Here is a 22379-nt window from a genome sequence, read left to right as displayed (position 1 = left end):
AGTTTATTGGCTGTGTAGCAGCCAACAAATGTGCAGAGAGGAGACTTGAGCATCGCTATGCTCGAGTGAAACTGGTGTTCAGCCGAGCATGCTCGCCCAACACTAATAATTAACTTTGTCTAACTTCTGTTGTACTACCATATTTTTCGCTCCATAAGACACTTTTTCCCCACAAAGTGTGGGGAAAATGGCAGTGAATCTTATGGAGCAAATACTAGTGAGCACTTCCATTATGCAGGAGAGGTGCTCCTGGTACTGGCTGTACTCACTGCTACAAGGTCTTCTCTAGGCGGGGCACTGCATGGTCCTGACTGTGTACAGAGTCAGGACATCAGGTCACAGTCAAGCATGGTGTTTGGAGAAGACCAAGTGAGTACAGGAGGAGCCGCTGGATCTGCAGAGTGGCCATCTGGGGCAGGAGAGGTAGGTTTATTTACTTATTTTATGTCTGAAGGGGCTCTGATCTGAGGTCTAATAATGAATGGGGTTTTTATTTGAGTGTCTGATCTGAAGTCTGATGGGGGTCTAAAATTCTAAGATTACATACAATTTTACTGGCCAACGTAGCTGAGGGTCAGTGCACATTTGATCTGCATATTCATCCAGAAGATGGAATAATGTTTCTAGGAGCACAGCAGTTTCCTATTCTCCTAGAAAAATATTAGCAAATTAACTCATGTCAGACACCAACAAATGGAAGAGCAACCCATATTTTTCTGAGTTCTTGCCCCTCATCAGTATAGAGCAGTGTACTGTTTGGCTGGATGAGATGCATCAGATGCAGCTCGGGGATTTCAATGAGAACTAGACTGGCACCCACCTCCCCGCACATTATCTGCATGCCTCCAGAACATCTCCCTTTCATGTTTATATCAGAGAAACCTGAGGCACTGGCAATTTCTCATTACAGTTAAGTCTCAATTGATTTTTTTTTTTACATATTTAAAAAAATGCTCTATTTCTTATCCATCTGGAAAACTTTCAACTTCAACCTAGCCCCAACAGTTGTTCCTACAGAAAGATGATAGAGATTGTGAGGAATATGGATTAATATTTACTGTCAGCCATGTCCTCCCACCCCCCATTTGCTGACAGACAGCAGAGGTAGGGAAATCGACAGGATTTCCCTGCTTCAAAGCCCCCAGCCCTGATTGTAATTTGATGCACCTCTTGGCATGATTCAGTGTACATGCAAAATAAGTTTCCACCCCCCCCAGCCATCTGAGTGTCAGTGGGCCAGGAAGACGCCCCAGGGGGTCCAAGCTTCAAGGAGAAGTTCACACCTCTGTGCAGCAGTTGGGAGCCACCTGAATCTGCAGGAAAACCCCCTGCTGTGGGTATTTGCTCTTGCCCCGGATCAATGAGACTTCCCAGACATATTGGCACCTACCTCTCATAAGGAATTATGAAGCGCCTGGCCATCGCAGGCGGAAACCGGATACATATTTGTGTCCCGGTGGCCACGAGGTACGGTCCCATGGTCTTTGTTTACTCGTACCCAGTCGGGGTAGGGAGATACCCATATCTCCCCATAGAAACCACATACCGGTACTAGGTTTGGGCTCTACTTGTAGCCGGAACCCAGGCAGGTCCATTAGTCCCAGAACCATCTCCCTGTGACCCTCTGGTCTGGAGCTTTGAACCCTAAAGGGTTTGGTGGGTCATTTGCTGTCAGCCCAGAAGAGGGGGAGTTGACCCCTCCCTGAGGCAGGGAGGGGATGGGCCGGCTACAGGTTAAAAGTCTGGTGCCAGCAAGTAGGCGGGTCTTTCTCTGAAGAGGGGTCACATCCTACACATGTGTTTAGAGGGACCCAGGAAATAGCAGGAGATCACAGCCCTTCATGTGGACTCCAGCTCAGGACATCACAAGGAACTTTCATCATACTCGGTAACTGACTTTTACACTGCTTAACCCTGTTGTAACCATACAACCTGTAATCTGTAATCTCAGACCACTGTATATATTGTCTGTGTATATTGTGTCATATCTAGTGTGCTCTTACAGCGATTAAATCTATAATTTAATCTTGTGCTATCTTGTATCTCGATCACGAATCCCCACGTCCGTGTTTTGGCCTAGTTATAAGCTACTGCGGGTTGGTTTCTGACCCTCTATAATCCTGTTAGCGGACCGGGCTTATATCAAACGAGAAACTGGTGGCAGTTACCCGGGCTGAGTGTGTGCTGTTTTCACTGCGGCAGTGAAAAGGCTCTCTCAGCTTGTTGCCTCTCTGTGCCCGCGTGGACAGGAGGTGTGTGTGTAAACTATACCAGCCTGACCTTATGTGCTCCTCTGGAGGGCGTAACTTCACGTTTTTGGTAAACCCTGTGATCATACCAGGTCTCGTGAGCTCGACGTGGTTGACGTCAGCGGGCAAGAGGGGTGGTATTCATCACAGAGATATTCAAGAATTATTTCAAGACAAACAATATAGTACATACAATGCCTCATATTTTGGGGGTGTTTTTCAGTAAATTTATCCACAGAAGATATGTAAAGGTGACCAGGTACATTAGATATTTGTTGTCAGATCTCACTGGTTACAAACAAGTGAGAGATGGACCAACTTGCAACTATTCTCCTGTGGTTGACACATTGATAGCTACATTAAATGTATAACTATCTGTTCCATGATAGATGCATTTTAAACCCCTGGCGACATCCACGCTACAGGTAACTGCTGTTTTACACTGCAGTTATCCACCATCAGTGACAACAGAAATTCCCATCACAGACAAGTTATCATGGTCAATTGGGACCACACCATCTGAGCGTGGGGAAGACTCACTCCAGTGACTGAACACTTCCCTCCCCCACAATGACAAGATCAAGGGAGATGTACAGTTGCTATGGTAGCCTGGCCTGTCATAGTAAAGTTAATTTTAAAACCTATTAAGCCTTGCCTTAGGCACAGATTAATTGGAGCATTGCAATTTTACCATAGACTGCAATACTATTTGACTGCAGTCTATGGCATTAGCAGTCTAATAATCACATGTTTAAGTCCCCTAGGGATACTTAACCCCTTAGGGACAGGGCTAATTTTCACCTTAAGGACCAGACCATTTTTTGCAAATCTGACCAGTGTCACTTTATTTGCTGATAACCTTAAAACGCTTTAACTTATCCAGGCCATTCTGAGGCAGTTTTTTCGTCTCATATTGTACTTCATGACACTGGTAAAATGAAGTCAAAAAATTAATTTTTATAAAAAGTACCAAATTTACCAAAATTTTGGAAAAATTTGCAAATTTCCAAGTTTCAATTTCTCTACTTTTATAATACATAGTAATACCTACAAAAATAGTTATTACTTTACATTCCCCATATGTCTACTTCATGTTTGGATCATTTTGGTAATGACATTTTAGTTTTTGGGGACGTTACAAGGCTTAGAAGTTTAGAAGGAAATCTTGAAATTTTTCAGAAATTTTTAAAAACCCAATTTTTAGGGACCAGTTCAGATCTGAAGTCACTTTGTGACAAAGCAAGGGTTAACAGCCAAACAAAATGCTATATTTATTGCCCTGATTCTGTAGTTTGTAGAAACAACCCATATGTGGCCGTAAACTACTGTACGGGCACACGGTAGGACATAGAGGGAAAGGTGTGCCGTGTGGTTTTTGGAAGGCAGATTTTGCTGGACTGGTTTATTTACACCATATCCCATTTGAAGCCCCCTTCATGCACCCCTAGAGTAGAAACTCCATAAAAGTGACCCAATTTTGGAAACTACGGGATAAGGTGGCAAAAATAGAAATTCTGAAACTTCATCTCCATTTGCCATAAACTGTTGAGGAACACCTAAAGGGGGCTTCAAATGGGACATAGTGCCAAAAAAAAAAAGGCCATCAAAATCTGCCTTCCAGAAACCATACGGCGTTCCTTTCCTTCTGCGCCCTGCCGTTTGGTCATACAGCAGTTTACAACCACATATGGGGTGTTTCTGTAAACTGCAGAATCAGGGTAATAAATATTACGTTTTTGTTTAGCGGATAACCCTTGCTTTGTTACTGGAAAAAAAACTGATTAAAATAGAAAATGTGCCCAAAAATTGTTGCTTTTGACACCATTTTCATAAAAAAAAAATTAACAGTGTTCATCTGACGGGTTAGGTCATGGGCTACTTTTTTTATTTATTTATGTTTTACACTATATTTTCTTTTTATAAACAAAAAAAAACATTTTAGTATCTCCAGAGTCTTTTTTTTTTTTTTTTTTACCCTATTATCCTAGGTAGGGGCTCATTTTTTGCGGAACTGTTTTATTGGCACTATTTTGGGGGCATATGACTTTTTGATCGCTTGCTATTACAATTTTTGTGATGTAAGATGACAAAAAAATACCTTTTTTTTTTGCACCGTTCTTATTAAAAAAATTTGACCGTGTTTATCTGAGGGTCATGGGGTATTTTATAGAGCAAATACGGACGCGGCGATACCTAATATAAATTTTTTTTGTTTCAGTGTCTCAAGTCTGAGAACCATAGTTTTTTATCCGATTGTCAGTGGCTAAATTGGGGAAGGGGAATATAAATTTAGTACTCCATGGAAGTGTGGTACTCCCTGAAGCAACCGTCAATGCAGAGGCCCGGAGTGGTGGTGTCCTTCCGTATCCCCCTCCTGTGACACACACTGCACTTTTTTTGGGTCCGTCCCTTCTTTCCAGTATGGGGAACCACACCTGGAAAGTGTTGGCCAGGGACGATCCGGGCACCTCCAGAATTTCCCTGTGTTGCCTATTTTTTTTACGGACAACGGTTCATGGACCCATTTAAGTCAATGGGTCAGTTAAAAAAACACGGATGCACACAAGATTGTCATCCGTGTCCGTGATCCGTGTCCGTAGGCTACTTTCATACAGACGGATCCGAAGATCTGTCTGCATAAAAGATTTTCACTTCGTGAAAACTCAGATCCGACAGTATATTCTAACACAGAGGCGTTCCCATAGTGATGGGGCGCTTCAAGTTAGAATATACTACGAACTGTGGACATGACTGCCCCCTGCTGCCTGGCAGCACCCGATCTCTTCCAGGGGGCTGTGATCCACACAATTAACCCCTCAGGTGCCGTACCTAAGGGGTTAATTGTGCTTACCATAGCCCCCTGTAAGAGATCAGGGGCTGCAAGGCAGCAGGGGGCAGACCCCCCTCCCTCCCCAGTTTTATTTTCATTGGTGGCCAGTGCGGCCCCCCCTCCCTCCCTCTATTGTATTAATTTCATTGGTGGCCAGTGTGCGGCCTCCCCCCCGATCATTGGTGGCAGCGGAGAGTTACTGTATTAATTTCATTGGTGGCCAGTGTGGCACTCCCTCTATTGTTTTAATTTCATTGGTGGCCAGTGTGCAACCTCCCCCCGGCCAGTGTGCGGCCTCCCCCCGGCCCCCCTCCCTCCCTCTATTGTATTAATTTCATTGGTGGCCAGTGTGCAGCCTCCCCCCAGCCAGTGTGTGGCTTCCCCCCGGCCCCCCCTACCTCCCTCTATTGTATTCATTTCATTGGTGGCCAGTGTGCAGAATCCCCCCCCCCCCCCCCCGATCATTGATGGCAGCTGAGAGTTCCGATCGGAGTCCCAGTTTAATCGCTGGGGCTCCGATCGGTAACCATGGCAACCAGGACGCTACTGCAGTCCTGGTTGCCATGGTTACTTAGCAATATTAGAAGCATCATACTTACCTGCTGCGCTGTCTGTGACCGGCCGGGCGCTCCTCCTACTCGTAAGTGACAGATCATTAAGCAATGCGCCGCACAGACCTGTCACTTACCAGTAGGAGGAGCTCCTGGCCGGTCACAGACAGCGCAGCAGGTAAGTATGATGCTTCTATATTGCTATGGCTAAGTAACCATGGCAACCAGGACTGCAGTATCATCCTGGTTGCCATGGTTACCGATCGGAGCCCCAGAGATTAAACTGGGACTCCGATCGGAACTCTCAGCTGCCACCAATGATCAGGGGGGGGATTCCGCACACTGGCCACCAATGAAATTAATACAATAGAGGGAGGGAGGGGGGGCTGGGGGGAAGCCACACACTGGCCGGGGGGAGGCTGCACACTGGCCACCAATGAAATTAATACAATAGAGGGAGGGAGGGGAGGCCGCACACTGGCCGGGGGGAGGTTGCACACTGGCCACCAATGAAATTAAAACAATAGAGGGAGTGCCGCACTGGCCACCAAGGAAATTAATACAGTAGAGGGAGGGGGGGCCGCACTGGCCACCAATGAAATTAAAACTGGGGAGGGAGGGGGGTCTGCCCCCTGCTGCCTGGCAGCCCCTGATCTCTTATAGGGGGCTATGATACGCACAATAACCCCTCAGGTGCGGCACCTTAGGGGTTAATTGTGTGGATCACAGCCCCATGTAAGAGATCGGGTGCTGCCAGGCAGCAGGGGGCAGTCATGTACACAGTTCGTAGGATATTCTAACTTGAAGCGTCCCCATCACTATGGGAACGCCTCTGTATTAGAATATACTGTCGGATCTGAGTTTCCACGATCTAACTCAAATCCGATGGTATATTCTAACATAGAGGCGTTCCCATGGTGATGGGGACGCTTCAAGTTAAAATATACCATCGGATTGGAGAAAACTCCGATCCGATGGTATAATAGGGACTCCTGACTTTACATTGAAAGTCAATGGGGGACGGATCCATTTGCACTTGCACCATATTGTGTCAACGTCAAACGGATTCGTCCCTATTGACTTGCATTGTAAGTCAGGACTGATCCGTTTGGCTCCGCACGGCCAGGCGGACACCAAAACGACTTTTTCCTTCATGTCCGTGGATACTCCAAAAATCAAGGAAGACCCACGGAAGGAAAAATGGACACGGATCACGGAACTACGGAACCCGTTTTTGCGGACCGCAAAAAAAACGGTCGTGTGCATGAGGCCTATTTGTAACCAATACCCAAAAATGAGACAACAGTGTCCCACACAACTGATTATAAGTTCAACAAAATGAAGATGGAGCCTGTGACAACATGGGCTATTATTGTGCACATTTTGTACTGTTGCTTCGTTTTTAAGAACAACTATAGACTCTTTTGTTGCTTTGTTGCGAAAAGTAGACATTTTCAAATCATGAGAAACAAAAACGAGAGAAGTTCATTCCTGAACATTTCACTTCTCTGCTTCAATGTTGGAGGTCCTTGATAATTTTATGCACTTCACATACCTCTTCTCTCACTGTTAGATTAATCTTCTGAAATGAGATGCAGAGGATTTGCATACAGATTTGACGACACAAAAATAGATACGGAATTATTAACAGTCTATATATGTTGTAATTTTTCCTAGTGTGGAGTACCCTTGCCTACAGCATTATTCTTGGCTTTGAAAGTCATCAGGCTGATTTTCTTGCTCTTAGGTTATGGTACCCCATGCTGCTACACTGTCCCCTGCAATCAAAGCAGTTGCACAGATTCCTCGGTTTCCCCTAATAAGTATATTTTATTGATTGGCAGTTTTGATCTGCCTCCCCAGGGGGATAATCTGCATCTTGCAAGCATTCTATAGATACATCTGGCATTAAATATGCCATCTTATATGAGAATCAATTTTCAAAAACAACTTTTCTTCTAACTTTGAAGTGACACAGATGAAATTTAAAATACAGTCTGCCAAAAAAATTGAATTAACTGTACTGTGTTTCATCCTTGAAGTCCTAGTCAAAGTATACCACGGGCAATGGAAAATTTTAACCTCTCAAAAGACTGAAAGAGAATGCCATTGGAAAGGTAAAAAGAAAGTTATTTCAATGATAAATACCAATATTTTGTAGAATGACAGGACTGTTCAGCGAGCAGTCTTTTGAAAGAATTGGTAATTTCTCTATAAAGAGTGTCACGATTCAAGTGCTTATTCAACTTAGGCTAGAAAATGACAGCTGTAAACTGTGAGGTGCTCTGCAATAAAATGAACCATGCCTAGGTGGTTTAATAACGAACGTCTCCATATAAAATACCCGGCGGTGTTTAGACTATGGTCACTATTACAGAGTGTCAAGTCCTCATTCATGATGTATAACCCTACTATTCACATATTCAAGGGGGTGGTCATGACAATCTTTTCTCAATCATTTAAACTCTCTTGAAAAAGTTGATACCACCTTTTTGATTGACTGAAAATTTGGATTTCAAGCACCTTTTCCAATGTCGCCTGTGTATTCAAGTGACTTAAAATTCTCTCTGAACAGGAACATCAATTTCAGTTCCAGCCCGCCTCCCAAGGAAGCGTAGCTGCGTCTCCACGTGACCCGGTGCGCAGCGCATCCTGGCCAAGCGCTATATCAGCCTATACAACAAACCTGCCAAACGGCTCAGAAAGTACCAGAGCCCATCCGAATATATGGCGAATAGTCTTAACCCTTAATGGGATTTGCATGAGGTGTATAAAGTCCGGAAAAAAACTTAAGACCACTGAATATGCATGGCTCATGATAGGGATACAAACAGGGGGGGAAAGAAGAAGGAATAAAGGTGAAAAAGAAGTCGAGGAGAAGAAAAATAAATAAAGATAAATCAACAAAAAATAAACAAAAGAAGATAAACACAAAATCTGCACTGACAATACTATAAACATGATTCCATAATTTCATATTTTCATACAAATATTCATGAATTTCACACCATGATTTAGTATATAAAATGTAACATGATTTCTTATAGATTGCACCCCATGATTTTATAAAAACGGATACACAAGAATTTTACAAATTTATATGTCAGGAATAACATGATTTTATGAATTAGATCCCATAATTTTTAACAATAAATTTACGTATCCATGTCTTAGAGGAAATATATATTAAATATCGTCTTATATAATCATGTACATAAAGTCTGCTCATTATAAATTTTTGTAATTATATATGGAATCATGATGTCATGGATACGTAAATTTATTGTTAAAAATTATGGGATCTAATTCATTATAAATTTTTGTAATTATATATGGAATCATGATGTCATGGATACGTAAATTTATTGTTAAAAATTATGGGATCTAATTCATAAAATCATGTTATTCCTGACATATAAATTTGTAAAATTCTTGTGTATCCGTTTTTATAAAATCATGGGGTGCAATCTATAAGAAATCATGTTACATTTTATATACTAAATCATGGTGTGAAATTCATGAATATTTGTATGAAAATATGAAATTATGGAATCATGTTTATAGTATTGTCAGTGCAGATTTTGTGTTTATCTTCTTTTGTTTATTTTTTGTTGATTTATCTTTATTTATTTTTCTTCTCCTCGACTTCTTTTTCACCTTTATTCCCTCTTCTTTCCCCCCCTGTTTGTATCCCTATCATGAGCCATGCATATTCAGTGGTCTTAAGTTTTTTTCCGGACTTTATACACCTCATGCAAATCCCATTAAGGGTTAAGACTATTCGCCATATATTCGGATGGGCTCTGGTACTTTCTGAGCCGTTTGGCAGGTTTGTTGTATAGGCTGATATAGCGCTTGGCCAGGATGCGCTGCGCACCGGGTCACGTGGAGACGCAGCTACGCTTCCTTGGGAGGCGGGCTGGAACGCACGTTTGCGTTCCACCCCTCCTCCTGATGAATGCGGCGTCTCCATGATGTCCTCGGCGTGCATCATCGGGCACAAGCGCTCGATAAATAGGTATCAGCTGAATTATACTAATTAAAGGTGTAGCTGCATGAGGGGTATAAAGGGGGAGCCATGGCCACACTCACATTAACCTCCTGACGAAGCTGAGGCGAAACGCGCGTCGGGGTTCCTTCCAGCCCTGTGTCCGGTGCCTCCACCCTTCATCATGTCTGTGGGTATGTTCACGTCCCCAGTGGATATTTTTTTTTGTGTGGGAGTTTGATCTTACAGCCTGGTATCCTTGATTTATTGTATATGGGCAGATTGCATCTGGATGTATTTGATGGATGTCATGTGACTTTGTGCTCCATTGTATCATTACTTTTGGGCTGCATTTTTTCATACAATAATCTTCCCCTGGGTTGTGCAGTGAGTTGAATATCACAGACACTTGTAGTGGATGTTCACTGACATTTTCTACTGGTGAATCACCTCACTGCATATTACACTGACATGTTTTTCATCTGCTTGGCGGGTGTTTGAGGCACCGACGGGGGGGACTATTGCATCCAGTCTGTTTTGCTGATTATTCTCCATAGCAAATCTGTGTAAAAAATATTTTATGAATTTTTGTGATCCATTGATGATCTAATAAAGTATTTATATTTCTACTGGGCATTCTATGGTTGTTTTTATAGCAGCATTTATAGGTTTATATGATTGGTTCTCTGTTTGCCCCTATTTACGGTATTAAAGTGAGGCCTTCTTTCTTTTTTCGGTTCTATTTTAATATTGATGACCCATCCTCAGGATAGGTCATCAATATCAGATGGGTGGGGGCCCGACACCCAGCACCCCCGCCAATCAGCTGTATGAGGAGATGGTGCGGGCATCGCACATGTGCTATCTCCCATGTCTCGTCCTGCTCGCCTGTCTATGGCAAAGCAGTGGTGAGCAGGAAGAGAGAAGGGAAATGGAATGTATGCACGCCGTCTCCTCATACAGCTCGGTGGGGGTGCCAGGTGTCGGACCCCCACTGATCTAATATTGATTACCTATTCTGAGGATAGGTCATCAATATTAAAAGATCGGACAACCCCTTTAACTATTGCTAGTTTTCAAAAGTATGGAGTTGCTGCTGATGACAACCAACAGCACAGTCCAATTCTTCATGTTCAAAGGAAATATAATAATGAGAGGATGTTGGCTGCCTTAACTGTCATGTCCTATCTCTACCTGAATAGAATTTTTCAAAAAAGCTATTTTTCTATAGCCTTATGGACAATTATTATAAATTATATATTTGTAACAAGTGTCACTAACCTGATATCCAGAGAAGGCCATCTGCAACACATCCAGCATGACATGAAAGAGATCTATCAAACGACTGTACAAAAGTCCACTTGTTCTTCTTGGGGCAGTACCGCTCTACAGATGGCAGTACCTGTCGTAATTCATTCCTGCCCCCTACTGCATAGAGACAATTGTCCAGTGCACCCAGAACAAAATGCTCCCGGCAGTTCTTCATTGGAGCTATTTCAATCCATGCATTGTTGCGAGGATCGTATCGGCATGCTGTCCTCACCGCACAGGTGCGCCCAGTGGCATGCTCAACTTCCCCTCCTGCCGCAAATAAAAAGTCACCCATGATTGCCACACAGTGATGGCTTCTCCCTACCGGCATAGGAGTCAGCTCACTCCAATTTGCTATTCCTGCAATATGAACATTGTCTTGATCAACAGGATTAAAATATCTCAACTCCCGAACTTTGCAGATCTCCCTCTTCTTTCCTCCAACAATATAAAGTGTACAGGACTGAAAGCGCGGTTTTGTCCGTATGGTCTGCCATACCGGCTGTGCATAGATACTTTGGTGATATTCCAAGGCTTCATTAATTAGTGCTGTAGCTGTTTCACTAGCTTGAATCAAAGGGTGACAAAGGATGATAGTGTGAAGAGCGTTTGTATCCATAAGGCTAAAACGTACATACTGCAGCAGTTCATCTATGTACTGATAACGGCAGTTGTGCTCCAGCCATCTCACAGCCAACTAAAAGAAAGGAATAATTTCAGTTAAATACTTGGTTGTAGATTACAGTCATTTTTCAAGTGTATTCAAGTGGGTTAGTCATATGATTAATGTGACAATCTCTTTCTAAGAAACCTAGAACTAATCCTGTACCTGACATGGTTCCAGAGATCTCCCCATTCATTGTTCCAATTGCTCTGCTAAATTTATAGGGAGTGTGTCATTTCTGATGCAGCTGTCTCCCCATCACAGCACAGGAGGCAGTCGAAGGGTAGAACTGAACATGGGTGTCCACCTCAGCAAGGTGGACAGAGATATAAAAAACAAACAGCAGATGGCGCTATACAGATACATTTTATTGAATATGTCAGTGGCTACACTAATCTTTTAATTACATGCAATCACAAAGGTATTCAGATCCAGTTGCTGGTTTAAAAACTTCAAAATATTTTTTATGGGACAGCCCCTTTAAGAATGGAATTTCAACAAACGCTTTCTTAGAGGCACTAATGGGCTTCTTATTTTGAATATGGGGGATCCTTAAGCAGGTTGTCCAGGATTTTACAATTGATGGCCTATCCTCAGGCATGTCTGATCAGCACTCCAGCTGATCAGCTATTTCAGGGTATATCTGGGGTAGTTGGTTCCTGAACTGCACAGCTTTGTCCATTGTGTACTGGATGGAGCTTGTTACTCCAGTGCTGCTATCTTTCACTTAAATGGGAGCAGCGCTGCAGAGCTTCATCCACTACACAATGGACAAAGCTGTGCAGTTCAGGCACCGACTTCCAGCACCAGATATACCTTGAAAAAGCTGATCAGACATTGATGGGCTATCCTGAGGATAGGCCATCAATTGTAAAATCCAACTAGACAACCCCTTCAAGACTTGCAACAAAATGTAATAGCATTATGGCAGCTGTAGTGAATGGGAACAAAGTCTACAGGAGTTTCCTATATATAGCCCATATGAAAAAAGAGGACTACTACTACTTCTAAAGTGAAAGTGGTGGAGGGAACTGCACGCATGGGTGGTCTTGTAACTACGGACAACTTTTATGCCTATTGATTTTATACTCTTGTTAGTATAATAAAATCTAATTTGATACAGAAGATTGATGGATCTTCACTATGTGCCTTAACCTTTATATCCACAGAAGGGTTGTTTTGTGATAAAGACCATCCTCTGGTGGAATCTCGATGTTTGGCAGCACTAGAAAACTGACGTATCCCATCCTTACTAATACTCAGGGAATATAGCCAAAGTGAGGCAGCTCGACCCCTTTGTTGAACTGACTGTGTTTTGATGTGAATCAAGCTCACTTCACACTGTGGTCTGCGACGCCAACAGAAGAAAAGAAAATACAGTGGTGAACTTTTTGTATTTAATTTATTTTAATTTATACTTTAATCATTTGTATTTTTATATAGACGTATGCGTACATTTCTTCCCCCTGACGGTCACTTCTGCAGTCCTGCCTATCTAGTCTCCAGTAATACAACAGAGCTGTCATAGTCATCATATTCCCACCTCCCAGTGATAATGGTGTGCACAGCACTGTGACTATAAAGAGAAAAGAGGCCATTCATGTAAAGTGTTGCTTTTATTTTTGTTGTCTTGTTAGAAAATATTTTTTTCTCAAGCTATAAGCTTATTATACACTTCAGTGACTTGTTTGGGCTAAAGAACACAAGGAATGGACATTAGACCGGTGGAAATCTGTGCTTTGGTCTGATGAGTCCAAATTTGAGATCTTTGCTTCCAACCACCGTGTCTTTGTGCAACGCAGAAAAGGTGAACGGATGGACTCTACATGCCTGGTTCCCACCGTGAAGCATGGAGGAGGAGGTGTGATGGTGTGGGGGTGCTTTGCTGGTGACCCTGTTGGGGATTTATCCAAAATTGAAGGCATACTGAACCAGCATGGCTACCACAGCATCTTGCAGCAGCATGCTATTCCATCCGGTTTGCGTTTAGTTGGACCATCATTTATTTTTCAACAGGACAATGACCCCAAACACACCTCCAGGCTGTGTAAGGGCTATTTGACCATGAAGAAGAGTGATGGGGTGCTGCGCCAGATGAGGCTACTTTCACACTAGCGTTCGATCGGATCCGTTCTGAACGGATCCGATCATATTAATGCAGACGGAGGCTCCGTTCAGTACGGATCCGTCTGCATTAATAACTTAGAAAAAATTCTAAGTGTGAAAGTAGCCTGAGCGGATCCGTTCAGACTTTCAATGTAAAGTCAATGGGGGACGGATCCGCTTGAAGATTGAGCCATATGGTGACATCTTCAAGCGGATCCGTTCCCATTGACTTACATTGTAAGTCTGAACGGATCCGCTCGCCTCCGCACGGCCAGGCGGACAGCTGAACGCTGCAAGCAGCGTTCAGCTGTCCGCCTGGCCGTGCGGAGGCGAGCGGAGCGGAGGCTGAACGCCGCCAGACTGATGCAGTCTGAGCGGATCCGCTCCATTCAGACTGCATCAGGGCTGGACGGAGGCGTTCGGGTCCGCTCGTGAGCTCCTTCAAACGGAGCTCACGAGCGGACCAGCGAATGCTAGTGTGAAAGGAGCCTGACCTGGCCTCCACAGTCACCGGACCTGAACCCAATCAAGATGGTTTGGGGTGAGCTGGACCCCAGAGTAAAGGCAAAAGGGCCAACAAGTGCTAAGCATCTCTGGGAACTCCTTCAAGACTGTTGGAAGACCATTTCAGGTGACTACCTCTTGAAGCTCATCAAGAGAATGCCAAGAATGTGCAAAGCAGTAATCAAAGCAAAAGGTGGCTACTTTGAAGAACCTAGAATATGACATATTTTCAGTTGTTTCACACTTTTTTGTTATGTATATAATTCCACATATGTTAATTCATAGTTTTGATGCCTTCAGTGTGAATCTACAATTTTCATAGTCATGAAAATAAAGAAAACTCTTTGAATGAGAAGGTGTGTCCAAACTTTTGGTCTGTACTGTATATAGTGAACATTAAAGGGGTTGTCTCAACTTGCTGTTACTGAGGTGAGATAAGACTACACTCTGACCTAGCTGGCCGGGAAACAGTACAGCAGGCAAACAGGCTGGCTCTGCGCTGTTTTAGTTACTCCTACAGCAGTGCATGGGTGAACTGAAACAGTGTAGTGAGGAAGCTATGCTGTTCCCCTAACTGAGAAACAACGTAACTTGCTGTGCTACACTGTTGCTGTAACTCTCATGCACTGCAATGGTGGTTGGGGTCTAGTCTTATCTCGCCTTAGTATCAACAAGTTGAGACAACTCTTTTAACTAAAACTAAAAGTACCATGTTCTAATTTACCCAAAAAATTGTAGTGATTCTGCTTTAGAGGACAGATGATGACCTAGCAGTGTGCCAAGATAAAAAAATGTAGTGGTCTTTCTTTGCCACGAATACAGAATCAGGAAGTATGGACCATGGCAGGAGAACACTGTATCCTCTCCACACATACAGTTGCAAGAAAAAGTATGTGAACCCTTTGGAATGATATGGATTTCTGCACAAATTGGTCATAAAATGTGATCTGATCTTCATCTAAGTCACAACAATAGACAATCACAGTCTGCTTAAACTAATAACACACAAAGAATTAAATGTTACCATGTTTGTATTGAACACACCATGTAAATATTCACAGTGCAGGTGGAAAAAGTATGTGAACCCCTAGACTAATGACATCTCCAAGAGCTAATTGGAGTGAGGTGTCAGCCAACTGGAGTCCAATCAATAGCAGATTGGAGGTGTTGGTTACAACTGCCCTGCCCTATAAAAAACACACACCAGTTCTGGGTTTGCTTTTCATAAAGAAGCATTGCCTGATGTGAATGATGCCTTGCACAAAAGAGCTCTCAGAAGACCTATGATTAAGAATTGTTGACTTGCATAAAGCTGGAAAGGGTTATACAAGTATCTCGAAAAGCCTTGCTGTTCATCAGTCCACGGTAAGACAAATTGTCTATAAATGGAGAAAGTTCAGCACTACTGCTACTCTCCCTAGGAGTGTCCGTCCTGTAAAGATGACTGCAAGACCACAGCGCAGACAGCTCAATGAGGTGAAGAAGAATCCTAGAGTGTCAGCTAAAGACTTACAAAAATCTCTGGCATATGCTAACATCGCTTTTAGCGAATCTACGATACGTAAAACACTAAACAAGAATGCATTTCATGGGAGGATACCACAGAGGAAGCCACTGCTGTCCAAAAAAAAACATTGCTGCACGTTTACAGTTTGCACAAGAGCACCTGGATGTTCCACAGCAGTACTGGCAAAATATTCTGTGGACAGATGAAACCAAAGTTGAGTTGTTTGGAAGAAACACACAACACTATGTGTGGAGAAAAAGAGGCACAGCACACCAACATCAAAACCTCATCCCAACTGTGAAGTATGGTGGTGGGGCATCATGGTTTGGGGCTGCTTTGCTGTGTCAGGGCCTGGACGGATTGCTATCATCGAAGGAAAAATTCCCAAATTTATCAAGACATTTTGCAGGAGAACTTAAGGCCATCTGTCCACCAGCTGAAGCGCAACAGAAGATGGGTGTTGCAACAGGACAACGACCCAAAGCATAGAAGTAAATCAACAACAGAATGGCTTAAACAGAATATGCCTTCTGGAGTGGGTCAGTCAGAGTCCTGACCTCCAACCGATTGAGATGCTGTGGCATGACCTCAAGAAAGCAATTCACACCAGACATCCCAAGAATATTGCTGAACTGAAACAGTTCTGTAAAGAGGAATGGTCAAGAATTACTCCTGACCGTTGTGCACGTCTGATCTGCAACTACAGGAAACGTTTGGTTGAAGTTATTGCTGCCAAAGGAGGTTCAACCAGTTATTAAATCCAAGGGTTCACATACTTTTTCCACCTGCACTGTGAATGTTTACATGGTGTGTTCAATAAAAACATGGTAACATTTAATTCTTTGTGTGTTATTAGTTTAAGCAGACTGTGATTGTCTATTGTTGTGACTTAGATGAAGATGAGATCGCATTTTATGACCAATTTGTGCAGATGTCCATATCATTCCAAAGGGTTCACATACTTTTTCTTGAAACCGTACCTTACTATTATAGACTGTTCAGAGAAGACCAAAAAGGTTGGAGTACCCTCGGCCTTTTTACTTTTCCAGCAGCCTTTAGGGCACTAACAAAATATCCTATGTAGCATCAAAGGAGTCCTATACCACTTGGACAGGAGATTGTAGCACCTTTTTGCATCATGGCTAAAATGACTGACCAGAGAACCAGAGCCTTTTTCCAGGCAACATAAGCATGCAGGATTGAAAAAAGGCATACGGCCATCTATTTCAGTTTATTATCCTGAAAAATTCTGAGGATTCAGAGGAAGGAAAAAAAGTTCCATGAGATAGAAGCCAATTTTCTTCATCTAAGGAGAAAAGTGTCTTCCTGACTTCAAATCTGGTCATTAGAATAACAACGGTGATCAAGAACCCATCTCCATAATTCTAGTTACCATAACCTGTAATATTACACTCCAGGAATACATCCAGGCGTCTACAGCCACATCCTCCTCTAGCAGAGAGTTCCATAGTCACACTGCTCTTACAGTAAAGAATCCTCTTTTATGTTTGTGTAGAAACCTTCTTTTTTCTAGATGTAGAGTATAGCCCCTTGTCACCATCACAGTCCTGGGGATATATGGAGCATGTAAGAGACTTCTGTACTGAGCTTTGATGCAGTTAAGCATAGTTAATCGATCTCTCTTCAACTGTGTTTTTTCTAAACTAATTAACCTTAATTTCAATAATCTTTCTGGGTACTGTAGTGATCTGTAGTTCTCCCACTGGAAGCTCTTGCATAAGTCATGGTCAGCGAAGGTCCAACTTGCCAAAGAGTAGTGAATAGGGGGAATTGTTTGAAAACAAAATAGCTCCACAAAGGGGGATGGATGAGAGACCTCTAATGAAGCTGGACAATTCAGCATATTGGAACCATATTAACCATAATCATTATTAGTTGGGAAAATGCTATGATTTCACAACTTAAATTTTGTAGCAAAAATTTCATAGGAATTTAGAGTTCATTCTGCAGTATAACAACTATGTTAAAATCACTGTCACAAAGGCAAGGAACCAAAGAGAAATGGCCATAGACAAAATGGTCTTCTCTATCCTTATAAAAATGAAATATTTTCTTACATCCCTCGTGTGTACATTCTCTATAATTTAAAAAAAAATAAAGTTATATTTCAGAGGAGCTGCGGCTAAGCTTTTCCTCTAAATTACATAGCATCATTAACGATTAAACTAAAATACACACTCTGTCAGCATTTTATGAAAAGTAAATGTCAATAGCAAGTCAGTGAGCAGCACAAAGTGTACCGTACAGCTAAGTGAAGACTCAAATTGTTTTAGTACGTGGCATTTACAGACTGTCATAAAAGTTATACAGAAAGTTATACTTAAGGAATACTCAACTTCTTTAGTTATCCCTATTTCATATATTTTTTCTTCATGTTGGAAAAATCACTTTGTTGACTTCTTTATCAACTTTACATGAACCTGTATTTGCTGTTCAATGTATTATCAATGTATTTCAACAAATGTGGTCTCACAAAGCTGGGAACCCTTTGGACTTTTCTCAACTAAATGATTCAACATTGGTCTAGAAGTTTCTGTTACTTTATTGGGGAGATCAATGATTTACTGTGGTTTTGCAGTGTGGTTTTTGGACTTGTGGTTTGTACAGGTGAAATACATAGAGGCAGATTTATCAAGCCCGTAGATGGCATAAACTTAGACCATCTGTCTATTGGCTGGCTTACTTTGAGACAGAATTTCATGCCAGAACTGTGGTGCAATTTTGGTGCAAAATGCCCCTTTTCAGTTAAACCCACCCCTTGTCGAACAAATCGGAAAAGAAGGTGTACCAGCTCAAATTGCACCAAAATCTGCACCACTTTTTTGACAGATTCTAAGCATAGAAAATTTGTGCTATCTTAGACACCAGTAAAGTCAGAATTATGACTAACAAGTTAACAAGTCAGAGAAGTGCATAATGTAGACCCGGCGGTACTGCAGTTTGCTTGTTTACTAAAAACATGGCCATTGTCTGTAGGTGGCAATCGTGAAAAAGAACAGCACAGCAGAGAAGCTACATTGATTATGTGCTGCAGAGGCTTTAAGTTTTAACGATAAGGTAGATATGAGTGTGTTTTTACAGAATACACATAATATCAGAAAATGTAGATTGCACTGCAATCATCACTTGGGAGGGCAGTCTCTCATGACGCGGGTGCGCAGAGGTATATAGGTAGAGGTGCACCTGTTTCATTAGAGAAGCTTGAGGAAGCATATACCCATGGAAATGGCTGTTGCCTGTTTGCCTATACCACATCCTGTTACTGGCTTGGATTTGAAATATAAAATGAAGAGAAGAATTTTAATGGTGAATGCTGCATTCTTTGAATCTATATTGCCATCATACATTTGACTTTTACCATTTCTGAGCACCACCAAATAATTACCTAGACTACTTGTTTGTTTTACACTCCACTTGCGGCAGTGACTTAGTCCTGCAGTGCCGGTCAGTTGGGGCTTTTTTCTTTTCTCCTTGTGTGAATGTGGGCCGTTGTGTGAATGTGTTACACCTGTACAAGGTGCACATCTGAGAACGGCATCACAAAACTGCAGCAATTTATAAAATGCATGTGATTTTGCCACATGGATATTGACCACACTGCCCATTACCTGCCCATGTGAATAAGCCCTTAGGATGGTTTCAGTATAAGTCCTTCCTTTATATTTTCTATTTCATTTGAATCCACTTCTGACTTTGCCACAAAAATTTAGTTTTTTCAAAACTGATTCCAAATTTGCAGCAAATTTTTCCTTCTGCATTGCAAAAAGTAACATCCATCATGGAAATCCGCAGAACAAGTTTATATGCTGCTGATTAAAATCCATACTGCAGGTCAATTTCTGCAAAGCATGTATGCCACATGTGAACATATTCTTAAAGGGACACTTCCATCAGAAAGGGATATTTTATTCAATATTCATAGCAAATATTGCTTGTAGAATGTTTGGCTGTTTGTTTTCATGTTGGCAGAACTATACTATTGAAATTAAATACAAAATATTGTCTTTCCATATCTTTGAGAACAGACTAGATTAGTAGAATTTGTATAACATAATCACAGCTCTATTTTTCTCTCGAAAGGCCTAGATAAAGATGCCCACAGAAGAGCATTGCACTTATCAGTGTAATGTGTGATGCTGTAATTGAGTCGCTCATCCCCCTTCCCTCTTTGGTTGTGGTGAATGGTTTCACTGAGACCATGTGTGTGATGCTAAAAGTCCAAACAAAGGAGGACGTTAAAGAGGAAATAGAATACATGAAATGATTTAAAAAATGATCAAAATCATGCACCTGCTTTTGTTACAAAAAAAGTAGAGTTGGGACGATGAATCTGTCGATTCCACGAATCCCTCGAATATTGTTGGATTTGTGGGACTCATGGACTCGAATCCCGACGTAATTTAGTAAAATTTGAATCCGTCAAATCCCGCGACGTAATATGGCGATTTGGCCAACCCAAAAATGCTGCAATTAGTTTATCTAATGATACACGGCCGCAGGTGGCGCGGGCGCGTGACGTAGTGAGTGACGCGTCGCCTGCCCGTCCTCCCGGCCTGGCTCTTTCCTCCTCTCTGCTACAGAACTTGTTGTAAGTAATACAGCTGGATTACAAATGATTATTATATTTTAACAATGCAGCTTAGATAAAATTATACTACAGTGAATGGGGCCTGGGCAATAGAATACAGGGACTGCAACGGTCCCCGCTGTCATTCCTAATCCAGATGCCGGCCCCCAGCCCCTGTATTGGGGGTCATTCACACTGCAGGGACACTGTTATGGGGGGGGGGGGGTCTGTGGATGGCACATAGCATAAAATGCCATATATGTGATCCACAGATCCCCCCCATCACAGTACCATCCAGAGATCCCCCATAACAGTGCCATCCAGAGATCCCCCATAACAGTGCCATCCAGAGATCCCCCATAACAGTGCCATCCAGAGATCCCCCATAACAGTGCCATCCAGAGATCCCCCATAACAGTGCCATCCAGAGATCCCCCCCGTTGTTCTTGGTCCACATCCATTCCACAATTTTGGCTGAATGAATGGATGTGGACCCATTCATTTCAATAGGGCTGTAAAAGATGCGGCCCCGCAAAAAGATAGAGCATGTCCTATTCTTGTTTGCAATTGCGGAAAAGAATAGGCATTTCTATCATAGGGCCAGCCATGTGTGCTCCACAACATGCGTAACGCACACGGCTGGTATCGGTGTCATGCAGATCCGCAATTTGCGGACCGCAAACTACTTACGGACGTCTGAATAGACCCTAAGGCCTCTTGCACACTAATGGGTTTTTTTTCATTTATGTTCCGTTTTTTGCGACCGTATATGGAACCATTAATTTCAATGGATCCGCAAAAAAAAAAGGAAGGTACTCCGTATGTCTTCCGTTTACGTATTTCCGTTCCATTCAAAGATAGAACATGTCCTATTATTGTCCGCATAACAGACAAGGATAGGACTGTTCTATCAGGAGCCAGCTGTTCTGTTCCGCAAAAAACTGAATGCACGCGGACATCATCCGTATTTTTTGCGGATCTGTTTTTTGCCATAAGGCTGTAATTTGCCATGAGGCTATATTTAGGGTTTCAAATTATAACTTTAACATTTGGAACCTTCAAATTTCTAAAGAACTAATCCTAACAACCCGGCTTCCCCCCAAAAATAGATGGCACAGGTGCTGCACTATGGCACTACTGCAGTATATGATACCGATCTTACTGGAGCAACTAGTGAATCCATAAATGTTTTCCAGGCAGACAATTAATATAGACCGCGGGGTACCTACAGGATGTTGTACAACTTCTAATAGCGTATTTCTACCACCATGCTAGATATGATATTAGGTTAATACAATTACTGGGTATCAAACCGCAAAGACTCACAGCAAGATGTTTATTTGAGTTTAAATACAACGGGCAACTGAAAAAATTGCAGATGGAAGTAATGTATCCTACATTATGAAAATAAAAGAGAAATGTGGGATTCGTAAGTAACCACACACCATTGTTTCTTTAATCTATGTGAGAGAAAAATAAAATATAATTGGCACCCGCTATGTTTTTCTTCTTCTCGTGGAAGAAAAAAAAAGAATAAAAAATGGAACTAGAAAGGCTGCTGTGAAGGTCACTGAGCGATAGAACTTCCTTAGGGCAGTGAATAAATTAAATCCAGTGGAGAGAAAAAAGAACTAAAATGTGATTTCCAGAGTGTAAAGCACAAAGTCTAAATGACAGTGATTGGCAGGCAAACTATATCCATGCAATATAGAAGACCGCACGTTCTCATTTACCTCAGTGTAGGCAGCGAGCGCCCATTAAACATCCGTCTGATGCCCAAATTAACCTTCTTGGCAAACTGAAAGAGGCACAAACTATCATAATCAACCTTTCATTATCACAGCAGCCTCTAGTTAAAGGGTCAGAATAATTGTGCCATCAGAGCACTGATTGTTTTCAATCAACAGAAGGCTCGAGTGACAGCTCAGTGATAGAGTAGTTTGATGAAACCGCACCAAGCCTAATCAGAGCAGATGAAAGGAAAGCATGATTGGTGCAAATGAACAGTCGTCCCTCTCTTTTTTCATTTACAATGTGAAATTACTCTTAAAATGACTCCCCCACATCCTCCCGGTATGAGG

At 42.3% G+C, this 22379-nt stretch overlaps 1 protein-coding gene across 4 annotated transcripts in view; it reads right to left on the bottom strand.

Moving 5' to 3' along the window:
* The window catches only part of KLHL32 (kelch like family member 32), a 390488-nt gene that overhangs the window by 42201 nt on the left and 325908 nt on the right, over nt 1-22379 (bottom strand). For all 4 annotated transcript variants that reach the window (XM_044291884.1, XM_044291882.1, XM_044291881.1 and 1 more), the window contains exon 7: nt 10900-11626. In XM_044291884.1, the coding sequence (XP_044147819.1) occupies nt 10900-11626 (727 nt within the window). The remainder of the gene's footprint in view (nt 1-10899; nt 11627-22379) is intronic.

The sequence above is a fragment of the Bufo gargarizans genome, chromosome 4 (assembly GCF_014858855.1).
Source record: "Bufo gargarizans isolate SCDJY-AF-19 chromosome 4, ASM1485885v1, whole genome shotgun sequence".
NCBI classification, from domain to species: domain Eukaryota; kingdom Metazoa; phylum Chordata; class Amphibia; order Anura; family Bufonidae; genus Bufo; species Bufo gargarizans.
This window is presented reverse-complemented; position numbering and strand designations above follow the sequence as displayed.